General features: G+C 35.0%; 1 protein-coding gene across 5 annotated transcripts in view; it reads right to left on the bottom strand.

Annotated features, from left to right (window-relative positions):
* Positions 1,029 to 14,293, bottom strand: part of CHD1 (chromodomain helicase DNA binding protein 1) — a 49,427-nt gene continuing 36,162 nt past the window's right edge. For 4 of the 5 annotated variants that reach the window (XM_021379568.1, XM_021379570.1, XM_021379571.1 and 1 more), the window contains 11 exons: positions 13,998 to 14,136; positions 13,132 to 13,282; positions 12,026 to 12,148; positions 11,555 to 11,692; positions 8,920 to 9,183; positions 8,365 to 8,505; positions 6,098 to 6,276; positions 4,229 to 4,325; positions 3,951 to 4,008; positions 2,804 to 3,014; positions 1,029 to 2,584 (listed from right to left, as the gene is read on the bottom strand). In XM_021379568.1, coding sequence (XP_021235243.1) covers positions 2,221 to 2,584; positions 2,804 to 3,014; positions 3,951 to 4,008; positions 4,229 to 4,325; positions 6,098 to 6,276; positions 8,365 to 8,505; positions 8,920 to 9,183; positions 11,555 to 11,692; positions 12,026 to 12,148; positions 13,132 to 13,282; positions 13,998 to 14,136 — 1,865 coding nt within the window. In that variant the 3' untranslated portion in view covers positions 1,029 to 2,220. The remainder of the gene's footprint in view (positions 2,585 to 2,803; positions 3,015 to 3,950; positions 4,009 to 4,228; positions 4,326 to 6,097; positions 6,277 to 8,364; positions 8,506 to 8,919; positions 9,184 to 11,554; positions 11,693 to 12,025; positions 12,149 to 13,131; positions 13,283 to 13,997; positions 14,137 to 14,293) is intronic. The other variant, XM_021379573.1, reaches the window with a different exon arrangement.

The raw sequence follows: 14,293 nt of genomic DNA, 5'->3' as shown, positions 1-14,293 counted from the left end.
TTCCTCAGACTTTTGCAAGAGAAAGACAGACTTTTCAGTGCTAATGACCATAGATCTTCCATTACAAAACAAAGAACAGAACAGAGCACACAGAAAATGAATTGTAAATGGCTTGTTTGCAGAGGAGATGGCATTCTCCTTAGTAAGCTTTACACCATTAGCAGCCTTGTAACCGAGGCTATTTCCATCATTGTAAGCTTCATACTTATGACTTAAAACAAGCATGGGAAAACTTAAATCGATGTGAACATTGTTTGTAAATCTGTAAATACGATCAAACAAAAAGAGGCAAACAGCCAAAGATCTTAACCATCAAAGCCACCAGTTAAGAATGTTCTGTCTTCCTTAGAGACCTGAGATATCTTTAATAGAAACAGGCACAGACTGTGACACAAAAGGTCACAGTGCCATAACGTAGCTACACTGACAGTGAATCAGCTTTAGTGGGACCGATCTCTGTACGCTCTTCTGATTGATTTACAATTCTTCTTCACTTCCCAAGCAGCAAGAATCACGCAGTGGTTTGAGATGAAGCATGTTCTAGATTTTCACCAATGGCTATGGAAGGCGTATGGCACAAATGCACATCCTTAGTAGGCACCACTGGTAAACTCTGCTTCAGCAAAAAAAACTTAAAAGCAGAAAAGCTGCAAAACCTCACTTAACCTGGGAAAATAAAAGCTAAGATACAAAGAACCACTAAGTTACCAAATTCCAGCCTACAATAAATTAGCTTAAATAGTATTAACCTAGTGGACCTCAACTGTGCCTACAATGAGATCCTGACACTCCATGGACAGATTTCAGTTCTCTATCTATGCTTTCTTACAAACCTAGTTAACTGGAAAAAGTGCTCAACGTTCAAGGAGAAATTGGAACACAAGACAGAGCTCCAACCACACAATGTCAGGTTAGGTATCTTCTCTAATTAGAATGTTGTGTATTAAAATTTAGTACTTCAGAGTTAAAGCTGAGGAAAAGGTATGCTGTACAGCAAAACACAGCAGAAAACTACAAGAGCCCACATATCCTTTTAGTTAAATTTAATTTGTCAGATAGAAGTTATCTATGTACAATCAGTGTGCATTGTAACAATTCTGTTAATAAAATCATTCAAATCTTCTAAAATATTAACTGGCTGCATAGCACATTTGACATTATTGCCCATGTTAAAGAGGGAAAACAAATGGATTTACAATAAATCTTGGCTGATCTGGGTTTTGAAGTGTTCAGGTACTGAACACTCCCTTCTTTAAACCAATGCACCTGAAAAGCTTTCCAGAGCATAGTTTAGCTGGATATTTCTCACTGTTTCAGTACAACAATCACAACACTGACAGTTCAACAGAAAAAAAAAACCAACCAAAAATAGGTATCTAAAGTATTGAATAAAAAAGGAGCACTAAATGGAATAAAATATTCCCTTTCCCCATTTTTACATTCTGATTCCATTGAGATATTTTATTAAAACATGTAAGTATACTGACTTTGAGAAAAGAAGGCCTGAGTTGGTGGGGAAAGGAACAGCCAAAAAAAGCCTGAGAGGGGAAAAAAGCTCATTTAATTAATTTACAATAATTTACAGCCATTTGTTGGTTTTGTTATGTTTTTTTTTAATTGTTTTTTTTTGTTTGTTTCATAAAAAGCCATTATAACTGATCACAAACAGGAGAAATCCTGGCTATTTTACAACTGTAGGTACAGAATTTAAATATTCAAGCTTGTGATGAAAAGCGGCAAGGTGGTCGCAGTGTACAATGTAAACAAGTAGCTTTGGAAAGTGAACAAAGTCCTTGAGAGTTCTCTACTAAGAAATAAAACAAAATAAATCCCCCATTCTTTCCTGAAGCATAAGCACAGGTCAGTGTTTAAATGTTCATTTACAAACATAACTTAAACTGTGTTCAGCCTAAAACCACTTTGACATGAAGAGTTTTATAGTAGGATCCAGTCTGAAAGGGGCAGTGTTGAGGTCCCTGTAAAAGTAAACATCTTCCATTTCTTTAAAAAAAGTGCCACAACATTTGCAGCACAGTGCAGCATAAACTTTAAATACAAAAATATTTTTCTTCTGTTGGGATAGACCTTGCATCCTGGAAAGAAGTAACAATACTGCTACTGATAGAATATCCAGTCCATATCTTTCAAGTCATGTAAGGCAATTACTGTGTTAGTTTACTGTATATGGCTAAAAGAAGGTCCAGAAAATGTCAGTCTTTGTTATGTCTTCCGGCTACTCCACGTATGTTCAGGTGTACTTTTGTGATCTGATGAGTGTTCAAACGGAGATCTGTGTCCTAGGGGAGATCTTGAACCATAAGGAGACCTCTGATCTAGTGGTGACCTCGGGCCACTACCAGAAGCTCTGTGGTCCATTTGCCAGTCTGAGTGGTATCTATAATCTCTGGAAGATTTATGATGGCTGTACTCTGAAGTGGAACGGTGATCTGAATGTATCCTGTGGTCTGAATGGGAGCGGTAATCTGAATGACCCCGGCTGTCTTTTAAGTTTCCCTCCAGGTTTGACCTGTGGTCTCTGCTCCTGTGGTCATCTAACTTTCTATGTTTACTATCACTGTAGTATCTAAAAAACCAAAAGATTTTATATTAGAAAAGTCCTACTGAACACACAGTAAAAATTACAATTGTATCAGTTCAACAGAACTACATTAGATATAATGTCTTTCTAATTCTGCATTACTCAAAAAGCTTTGAATACTCAAGCACTGGTGCTTGCTACAAGCATACTACAAAAACAGGAAGAGAATTCTGAATAGACTTTACAATTGCTGCAGAAACTCACCTGCTGTCCTGTTTGTAGTGATCCCAGTCTCTGTGATCTTTTCCATTGCTGAAGGCTGAATATGGCCTTTTCCTAGAGTCACTTTTCTTGTAAGCATCTCCCTGATGCCTGTCTTTGTGATGATCATGGTATTGTGATAAATGTCTATCAGAAGAATAACTATCCCTGCTACTGTCGTCATGGTTTGTAGTCTCCTTCAGTCTTTCCACATCTGTTTAATAAAGCAGAGGTTAGAAGGAAGTTCACACACTATAAATTCTTTTCTTCACTCAATTTAAACAGCACTTCTACCTGTTTGATTTAAAGCAATGTGAAAATGAAATTATAATTTGACAGAAATACAACCTAAATAGTTGAAAGACAAATGCACTACTGTGAACGAACAGAAAGAAACCACAGAGGTAAGCGGGATGCAAACCAGAAACGTAGACGTGTAGGGCTCAGGAACTGAGCTTTTTGGCCTTAGAAACCGAATGGAGAGTCAAAGAGTGGTCCAAATAATCAGTATTGTAATCAGTAGTGCCTTTGGTAGAGCAGTGTCTTTGGTAGAGTAGTTTTAGAATGGTAACAACTTCCTCTCTAAGGAGGGAAGGCACCAACAAAAACACTTTACATGCACAACCAGTTAATGAGACTTTTACTAGCATTCCTAAAATATGTTGATTTTAAATCCATGATAACATACGTATCTTTGCGTAATATTTTGCAACGGTGTAGGTGTGGGAACATGGAAAAAAAGCCACTATAATTGTCAACAAAAGACATCGCATATAACTAATCAAAAATGATGACTTCAAAACATAGCTCTCTTTCTCTGCCACTTCTATGGTGACATTACAATGGCTACAAATAGGCAGCTTCAATGAAATTTACAGGCTTTGACAAGACATCTCTACCATCACAAAACTAAATACAAAATGTAGGTTTCCAATTTTTTTAAAGGATAGTCAACTAACTTGCTACTAACCCCATTACAAGCTCAGCCTGCAATAAGCCGAATTTCACTCAACTAGTTTAATTACACGAATCAGCCTATCTCTACCGTATGTTGTTGTACAGGACATAGACCTTGGAGACAGACAAGGGTACGTGAAATAAACTTAAGAACTATGGTATCTGGCATGAGAATAAGATTAAGATTTCTTACCTGGATTTCTGATTACATGTGCATTCACATTGCTGGTAACGTTTTGGTCATTGTGTTGCTAAAAGAGACAAGCACATAAACTCATTGGTAAGTCGCAAAGTTCATGTGAATTCTTTAGAAAAAGATCCTAACAAAAGCGACTACATTGCTACAAACACAAAGTAATTACTTGAGTTATATGTGCCTGTCTTCCTGAGTATCCTTTAAATCTAAATAAAGTGCTGTAACACTTAAAAAATTATACACTTGTATATTTAGAGAGGGTCTGAAAATATTACCTGAGACTCTTGGCGCTTTTTGATTGCATGTTTGTAGAGTTTGTGCAGCTTTCTGGCATCAAATTCTGTAAACTTGGAGACAAAAATCCACAAATTTCTGAGGAAGAAGAAAAGAGAAGTTATAATTTTATACATTCAGCTGCCTTGTATTATGCAAAAGACTGTGGATTTAACTGAAATTAATTCAAAAGCACAAAAAACACTATGAAATCCACTACAGAGAGTACTGCCTAGCTACACAGCAAGTATTACTTAGCTGTATTTTAAACATTTGACAAATGAATTCCTGTAATAATTTGTCATTTTGTAATATTTATCATCATTACTTCACAGATTTAGTGTGGAATGTAGTAGTAACACTTGTATTAATAAAATCATTTGTGTAACTGCTTATAAATGTTGCTTTCAGTTTATGTGTGGCTTCCAAAAGATTGTTTGAAATCTAACAAAATTTGAGTATTTACAACTCAGTAATTAAAATTTAAGTAAGCACAGTATGTAAGCAAAAATTCTTCCAGAACTGAAGTTTCTCGCAGTGTATGACATTTGAGTTACAACTTATTTCCTGAAAATATTATCATAGAATTCTTCCACAAAATTCTGGAGCCTGGCCAAAACTTTGAAGCCAAACAAGAAATCTGGGAATGAACAGAAGCAGCACAGGAATAACTTCAAGCCTAATTTGTTCTAGAAAGGAAGAAAGAAGATTAACTAAACTCTTTTGCTGTTGAGTTGCCAAAGCCCTAAAAAAAAAGTTTGCTTCCATGATTACAGGTAAGTAAACTGAAGACTAAAATTCTTTTAGTCAAGTTTACAGGTAGAACGCTTTAAAGAGACCACACAGTCCTGGTGTTCAGAAACATCTGAAGTGCAGGCTCAGGAAGCATCAGTCTGCTCCTTCACTGTGACTATTTAAGCATCACAGTTTTGGTCTAGAGGTTTGCAAAGGTAGATAACCAGTCAGTGGTGAGCCTAAGGATACCAGTATAACTCTGAAATACAGACTATGTATCTTTACAGTATTTACCAAACCCAGGTAAAATACATATTTTAACAGTCTATAAATGGCACTGGAGCATTATTATGAATATTATTTCTATTATACATTTCCATCTAAATAAATATATGTTTACCAAGATGTAAGACATGGATCTTGCTTATATATTTTGGAAAATCTTAAGAATTAGAAATAAACCGAGTAAAAACAGACGGAGTAACAGTCTGCAAGGAAATTACAGCACTTAAATAGCTTGCATATAGAAATGCAGGATATATGTTCAACCACAAAAGACTGAAACTCACATTGAGACAGAACGAACTCAAATTGCATTAAGAATTTTACAGTGTGATATGCTTACAAAAATGTATTTTTTTTTAAATTATCACCTCATAATGCATAAAAACATTTAAAATCTCTTTATTTTGAAATATATGAGCATGACTTTTTAAATCAAGTCATGTGATTTAGAGTATATTTAAAAAACAAGAAAGAAGAAAGTATTCTGCATATCAAAATCAACTCAAATTTTCAGAATATCAATAAGAATTGGCTATTTTTAGCACAAATTAAAAAATCCTTTAAATTGAAATAAAAAGATCCTTGAAGATAAGAACTCTTTCCCACTGTTAACAGAGTGTAAATAACAGTTATTTATTGTTCTTAGAAGTGAGATGACTCCATCTAGTGGATAAATTACATTGGTATGCAATATGAAAAAGTCCATTATTAATCACTTTTTGTAATCCAGCAGAAAGATAAAAGAAAAAGTGAGCAGGAAACAAGAGAAATAATTAAAAACTTCATTGTTTAGAACAAAAAATAATAGATTTGCCTTTTAAAAAAAGAAAAACAATGCAGAAAAAACTTACTTCCTCCACTGTTTTATTTGCTCAGGATTTGTGTACTCCTTCAGGCATTCTGTAATGTGATCCCCAATTTTGATTAGACACTGCCTAGTATGTTCCAGCTGCTCCCTTTCAGAAAGGCCCTTCTCTGGTCTATCCAGCTGCTTCAATGCTGCTTTGACAGGCCTCATTCTTTCTTTGCACTGTAAAATGGGGAAAAAAAACCCCAAACACGACCCACTGATTACTGTGATATTTATACAGGCAAAAACAATATTGTTATAAGCCAAATGAAACATAAGACTTTGCTAAGAGATCTTAAAATTTAGTTTTACTACAGGTTTCCATTGGAAGAAGTTTAAAATTCAACTCAGATGGAAATTTTACTCCTATATAAAAGCACTGCATCATTTACAACAAAGATATTCAGGATTTAAGAAAACAATACTTTCATCTAAAGGAATTTCCAGGGAGAAGGATTCATTACAATGAGGTTTGATTATAATTGCTACAAATTTCAGCACAAGTATTTAGGACAAGGCCTATTTTTAGCAACTTAACAGCTAAAAACTCAATTTCAAGATTAAGCACAAGAGTGTTCAGCATATTTCAAAATTATGTTTTTTGCAATTATTTGCCATTTAGCAGAAGATCAGCATTCCTTCTCTGAGAAGATTTTAAACCTAACAGTTATGCAGATACTAGCAGAACTTGAGCTACTTAGAGTAAAGCTATTTTAGGCATGTCTAGGTAAGTAACAACACTGATGGCAACAAAGATACATTACATATGCACTTTCTTGATTTTTTACGCTTCAGTTCAACCATTTTAAGAATAAATGCTGATCAAACAGCTAGTGTGATTTAAATGATACTTGAAGTTCCATATAACAACAACGGCACGGTAAACAGATGAAATGCATATTCTGCTTGTCCTAAAAGTCGTATCAACTAAGCCTCATCAACATGCAGCAGCAATTTATATTTGAAAGTGTAGTTAAACATGCTAAATAGTCTGCATCTGACCATGGCATAAGAAAAAAAATGCATTTCAGAAGAGCCTGGTCAAAAAATGTTATTCCATGCACAAACACAAACCAGAACTGCTCTCTGCAAGAACAAATCTCACATCTGCAGAATCAGACTTTATTTATTTATTTAAAAATAAAAGGGGGTGGAAGGAGGGCATTGAAGAATACCACCATCACTATGTCAAAATATTGAGAAAAGAGAAGTTGTGGATCCCCACCCCTGGAAGAGTTCAAGGAAGAGAGTTTCACTGCTAGGTTCATGCCACTAAATAACTAAGCAGCTGTACTACATATTGACCTAGACACAGCTTGAACTAGTTTTTACAAAACAGCTTACAGAGTTCACTGCGTAAGTGCAGAACTGATCAGAAAAATATAAACTGCACAGAGAAATCAAGTGATTTTCAGTCACATAGCCACCCCGATCCACCTGAACCACTGGAGACTCATCCTGGGAATCATAAATGTGTAAATTGCAATGTTTAGTTAAAAAACATATATAGAGCAATCAAAGGCATAATCATGAGAATCTAATTTGCACTCTGTGGCCTACACTATCATGATCAAATGAATCTGTCCGGCAGAAACTGAAAAGTGTTGAAATCAGTATAATAAAACATCCACGGCAGAAGAGTTCATGACTGCTCAAACTAGCTCATTGGTACCCTTCCAAAGGCTGCAGCTGACCTATAAAACTCTACGTATATTGATTCTGTTCTTAGTAAGAAGTATCAATTTCAGTGAAATTCTTCGGGCATCAGAGATACTATTCCAAAGTATTTCTAAAACTTTAGAATTTGTTCCTTCTTGCGTCTAATAACTGATGTCTGAAATACTTTAGGAGAAAAGTGCCAATACTTAATTTCTCTCGTTATCTTTAAAAGAAGAGAGGCATATAAAATGAGGTGAAGCCAGAGACTCCATGAATTAAGGTTCATTCATTTCTGCTCTTGAACAAGTAGAATACCTAAGTTTTTACTAAGGATAGATTTCTTCAGCATACTGACCACTAGATAAATTTTCTTACTGTAATGCATAAATGCATAAATTGATAATATCAAACTGCTGGCCTGAATACAAAACTAACTTCAGTATAATGTCAGTGACATTCACTGACCTGACAGTTTACTAGCAAGAGATCTCTGTGCTACTGTAACTATTAACGCTGTAAATAACACTATAATAATATCAGAAACTGTCTCAGTTTAGAATATCTAGTGTAAGCACTAAGGTATCACCATATCATCAAAAAGGGACTTACCACACTAAATGTCTTCTGATCCAGTTCTTCAGATTCTTCTGAGATAGGAACTGGTTCACTGGTTGCAGTAATATGAACTGGAGTATCCAACAATGGAATTTTTTTAGATTTTTCTTTATTTTCAGATTTGATTTCATTCACCTAAGAGCAAAGTTAAAATGTTTAAATGTACTTAGGGTCTGAAATTATGCCACAATATATGAAAATGACCATAACTACTGCACTCTCTTTGGTAATAAAAACTATGCCTACATTCAGTGATGATACATTTCACTTTCTCTGTAGGATGGAAAAGGAGAATGGAAGAGGAATAAGAGCCTCTTGAACCCACTTGTATTCTCAATCCAACTGAGTTATGTATAATTAAAGAAGTAATTTCCTATTTCATACGCCTGTCCTCATAGTTGCAAGTTGTAAAAACAAAACTTCAAATAATGTGAAAGTTTTCAATGAAACAACAACTGATCGGATCCAAAACAGCTTTTCAACTCAAAATAATTCACAAAAACCTAGTGGCCTCTTCTAGTGCTGTATAAGACAAGTAAACCTAGTTACCTTCTCTTCCTTCACTTGTTTTTCTTTCTGTGTGGATTCTTTTACTTTGTTTTCTCTCTTTTCTTTATTATCTTTTTCTTTTAATTCTTTCTTATCCTCTTTTTCTTTTTTCTCCCTTTTCAAATCCCTTTTATTTTCCTTCTCTTTTGTCTCTCTTTTTTCTTCAGCTTCCTTCTTTATACCAATATCTGGCTCAGGCTTTTCTTCATTTTCTTTTTCTGTTTTTATTTTTTTATGTAGATGTTTCACTGAAACAATCTCATCCTGCAATACGCAAGCATATATGTCACATCAAACTGTGTTCCTAGCTAAAAAAAGTTTAATAATAATCAGATTAAAACATATTTTTTTATCTGTGCATTTCCTTTTTGACATAGATTTAATAACTATCATGTAGAAATGGATGCAGTTGTAAAGAAAAATGAGGGCTACTCTTTGTTTCCTTGATGTGACACAAACCAAGTACTGATTTGGCAATGGTAATGGGTGGTGAGAAATTAAGTCCTTTCAATTTTTGTATGCCCATAGAATTCTGTCCCTCTAAAAGGTAATTAAGCTCTAAAGAGCTAAAAACTGTAGAGAAATAGATTTGCAAATCTGAGCAAATTGTTCAGGACACTCAATTAACTCTAGTTAGTAATTGTCCCAGTAACTTTTTACTGCTTCCACATTAAACATTCACAGAAGAAGGTAAGAGAATCCCAAATTTCTTTTTTTTTCCCCAAGTTGTTTTTTTTTAATGCTCAAATATAAAGTCTTACTTATAGATTGTCTGATGCAGCCCAATTAATTATTTGATGATGAAATAAATGCCCTATCAACAGTGTCACATTTACCTAAAAGGGCAGAGATGGAGGCTCATATCTTTTCAGACACAGAAGAATACTATAATAGTAAGTAATAAATGTAAAATGAACAGAGGCAAGAATCTTCATCATCATCTTTGAACTGATCTGAAATACACACCAGGCAAGCAAATATAGAATTTGCTGCAGAAAAGCAAATAAAAGGAGACCTAATACACGAATCCCAAAAATATACTTAGATTAGATATCAAATGACCAATTCAACCAGGACTTCACTACTTAGGTACCACAGAAACTGCCTTGCAAGAATCCAATGACTACAAATGTTTCCTGAATGCTTAAAGTATTTGTTTATCTGCTGCGTTTTAAATATTCCCAGAATCAGGCAGTTAAGTAGCTAGAGCCAAACATTTAGGTGTTTAAAGAATACTTTAGGATCTAGTCCATTTTCTTCAGAAGTACTACCATTTGTCTATGCCCAAAAGTATTCAAGAGTTGCATAATCATTATTAAATGCATGAAAGAGGAGAGCATTCTAGGTATTTTCTCAAAACACAACACGTCAACCAATAGACTAGCAATGTCTTCTGTTAGGAGTGGACTCTCCTAACAGAATGAGTCTGACACTCATTCTTTCAAGTACTTTTAAGACATAATTTACATAATTTAATGATTTGGCTGCTAATATCAATTTTACTAGGAACTGTGACAACACATACTGTTCTAAGCCTTACATTCTAGATAAGCTATTCAAGTTACTGTATCTATAAAAAAAACCAGTCTACAAAGAAAGTCTTGTTTGCTGATACGTTTGTTTCCGTCTTTATCTATTCTTCATAGAACAATCTAAAAAACATTCAGGAAGGCTTTCGTTAAAAAGGACTTTTCTTTTTTTCCATAACTGTACCATAAACTGTGTCATAGTTCTTCTCTGACCTAACCAGTTTCAATTATATACCTACTGCAGGGAACCTGCTTTAGCAGAAGGACTGGACTAGATTATCTCCAGTGGTCCATTTCAACCCCTACAATTCTGTGATATATTTGCATTAGCATTTTATCCTTTGCAAAGAGAATTGACAATTACAGTGGCATGTCATAGTTTAAAATGATTATGATGAAGACACTTCAATTTAGTTTATTTAAACCAAGTAGGAAGTATTTTAGTTAATGATTTGCACTTAATTATTTAACCTGATTTCATAATCATAAACATAGCTGTGACATGACTTTAAGTGTTACCTATGCTGTTCTCTCTAGTGACTCTGGCTTTGGAATAAATATATGAAAAAGATCAAACAAAGCAGAAGCGTAATGGAATACATCTGAAGTAACACAACGTAACAAGGATAAGTAGCCTTTCTGGATAATGGAAGTCATGACATAACCTGGAACTTCCACTTGCATGGCTTGAAATACCATTTATTCATGCTGCTTCTCCTAACTGAATTTCATTTTTTTCCCCTGTGCCTGAACAAAAACATTTATCTGAAGAATCAGTACCAGTAGTAGCAACACACTAGCCAGAGACTGCAGTTTTATATTTGCAGTTTCATTAGATTTGCATTTCTCGCAGATACAATGCTGTAGTATTTAAATAACATTGAAATTAAACAATGTTATTTTTTCATTAGACCACAACATTATTTATAATATAATCTGGAAAACATGTCATAATTCTTTGTCTACTGACTTATCCTTAAATTCCACGTGATTGTACTGATTAACAGCAGCAGCCACAGGAAGAAGAGGCCATTCAGGTGCTTCGTTCTTACTAGGTCAAACAGAAGATAAAATATGAACATCTTTAAAATGTGAAAGATATTTACCTTGTTATCTTCTTCATCATCATCTTCATCAGATTTTTCTGAGGGTTGCGGTGAAGAATCACTTTTTATTTCTTCTTTTATTTTTGAAGCCTTCAGCTTATTCTTCTTACTTCTTGCCTTCCTCCTCTTGGAATTGCCCTGAATGCAAATTAGTACCTTTAATACATCAGCTGACGGATACCTTCTCACTGTAACTGCAGAATTACATCAAACAGAATTTTATTTATTGCCACTAATGATCATCACTTTTCTCTGGACTGTAGACAGAGCAGAGTGCAACAGCAGAGAATACATACAAATAAGATATACAACATACAAGATAGCTGCAATTCATTTCTTATGTTTATCTCTTACAGTATGTTTACCAACACTATACAAAGTAAAAAACAGAACTAAAAAATGAGGAAGTTCTACTGACAACCCCATAAACATATTACTTTATCTTGCTAATGAATGCCAAATTTTACTTACAGCACCAGCAAGCCTCTGTGCTTCCTTTCTTGCAAGGTCTTTATTCAGTAATTTAATGAGGTAGTCTGCACGGGTCTGTAACTGCTTTGCCTGGGGTTTTTTGTCTGGATCATCAGGTAAAATCTAAGGAGAACATTGGTAGTACGAATTATGAATACGCATTATCAAATTTCAAAGATGCTAGCTTTGAGCACTCAGAACAAAAAAAAATCTTCATAAAAGATGGCGAATCCTTCCACTTCAACTAGCAAATATGTCAGCATGCTTCAAAGCCACAGGAAAATTTCTTAGATGTTTTCATTTCTCTCTAACCACAGCCAATACAAAGGCTTGGAAAATGCCTCACAGAATTCAGAACAAACTCAAACTACCCTCAGACTTCTGTTTCCACTTTCATTATTTATCTAAGAAATTCTCAGCTTCTCTACCAGTCATCCACAGAACTCTTGTCTCTGCCTCGTGCATCTTCTAAATGCAAAATTCATTATTATAGGATACAAAAAGCGTAAATGTGTGGTATCATAAAACAGAAAATTAATGGAAGGCAGGAGTAGAAATCATTATTAAACAAATTTGGATGCAACCCTGGCTCCTTGAATCCCAAAGCTACCGGTTGTTTGCAACATCCCTATATCTGTTGCTCACTATTGCCAAGCAGCTACGGAAATACTGCACTCAGATGAGTATGGCTATTTTTATGCCACGATTGAAAGAGCTTCAACTGAAGAACGTTGGGATTAAGTGGTGACACAGAAACCAGCCAAAATCTCTAGTACAGGCTCCCTCCCAAAAGCTCAAGAACAAGACAAAAGCAACTAAATCATGAAAAATAGCAAAGCAAAAGACAGAAAAAAAAGAATTCAAATGAAAAAGGCCCAAATGTATAGAAATATGAAAGCATAACTGACCATAAAAAGGCACGCTGCAGTTGAATACTGAAGTCTTAAAATCTGATAATATACCAAAGTATAGAAATGTAGAAGTACTACAGACATGCAAAACCTTTGCAATTTCAGTTATCAAAAATAAGCACTTTCAGCAACTGTTATTCACATTGTTATCTAAACAAAAGAAGTCCTTGATGAAATGTTGTATATATGACATACCTTCTGTGTTAAGCTGAGATCCGGATCCATCTTTATCATTTCCCAGCTGCCATAGCCATATTCATAGATGCCTACTAACAGATTGGAATCATCTTCTTTGCCCCAGTCTATATCAAAGTGAGCAGCCTTGGTGTGGCATGGGATGACGTATCTAGCAGAAACAAATTAGAAAGACAAATAAGGGATTTTTACCACTGCAATATAGGAAGTGAGAAGGAAACACATTAAGAACAGAGAAAATATATCTAGTTACACCACTGTGGTACTGCTATATTTAGGAAATCAATCCATGTATCTACCATATTTCCTTAACATTTTCATAAAATATTTATTTAAATGAGCACTGAAATATGTTTTATAGCTGATCTTCCTACAACAGGAAGAACAAAATACATTAGTCTGTGGCCCTGGGTAATGTCACAGCCAACCATGAAGAAAGGCATAAAACATCATCCAAGTGTAACTGCTGACTAAATATATGGATAGTGTAAGAACTGAGATATATAAAGCAAAAGCAGTTCGGAGTGGTAACAACAACCATCAGTTACCATCTGCTGCAGTTTGCTTTCCCTCAAGCAGCAATGACATAACAGCTACTCAGCAGACGACTTCTAGTCTGGATTACTATGAGTAACTGAACACAGTCCCCAGTGAATGCAGTTCACAAACCAACGCTAGCACTGACTTCTGAAGAGAATGAAGAAAGAAGGAAAAACAAATGTGGAGTAGGCTGCTGCTGCTGCCAGTCCCTGCAGGGAATGGAGGGAGAACACTGTCACAGTGTGCTCTGAGAGAGTTGTCTGAATAATGCAGATAAAGCCTGAATCACTTTTTACATGATGACTTCCTTTATGAAAAGAAATTACCTTTTCCTTTCTTCTGGATCTGAAGGAATGGATTTGTGCAATGGTGCCAGCTCTTCTTCATGAGAGATGACTAGTTTTGCATTCACCTGAACTCCTGAGATTCGAAACGTTGGACCTTTAACTTTCCCAAGTCTACCTCCTAAAAACAAATGACCAGAGTATTAAAACGTCAGCTGTTAACATGCATTTTATGGAAAGACACAGAAAACAATTGAGTTTGCTGCTACAGATAAAAGAAATGATTTTTTCTTAACTAAATGGTCTGATTAAGCTCCAGATGCTCTAGGTCTGTCAAA

The sequence above is a fragment of the Numida meleagris genome, chromosome Z (assembly GCF_002078875.1).
Source record: "Numida meleagris isolate 19003 breed g44 Domestic line chromosome Z, NumMel1.0, whole genome shotgun sequence".
NCBI classification, from domain to species: domain Eukaryota; kingdom Metazoa; phylum Chordata; class Aves; order Galliformes; family Numididae; genus Numida; species Numida meleagris.
This window is presented reverse-complemented; position numbering and strand designations above follow the sequence as displayed.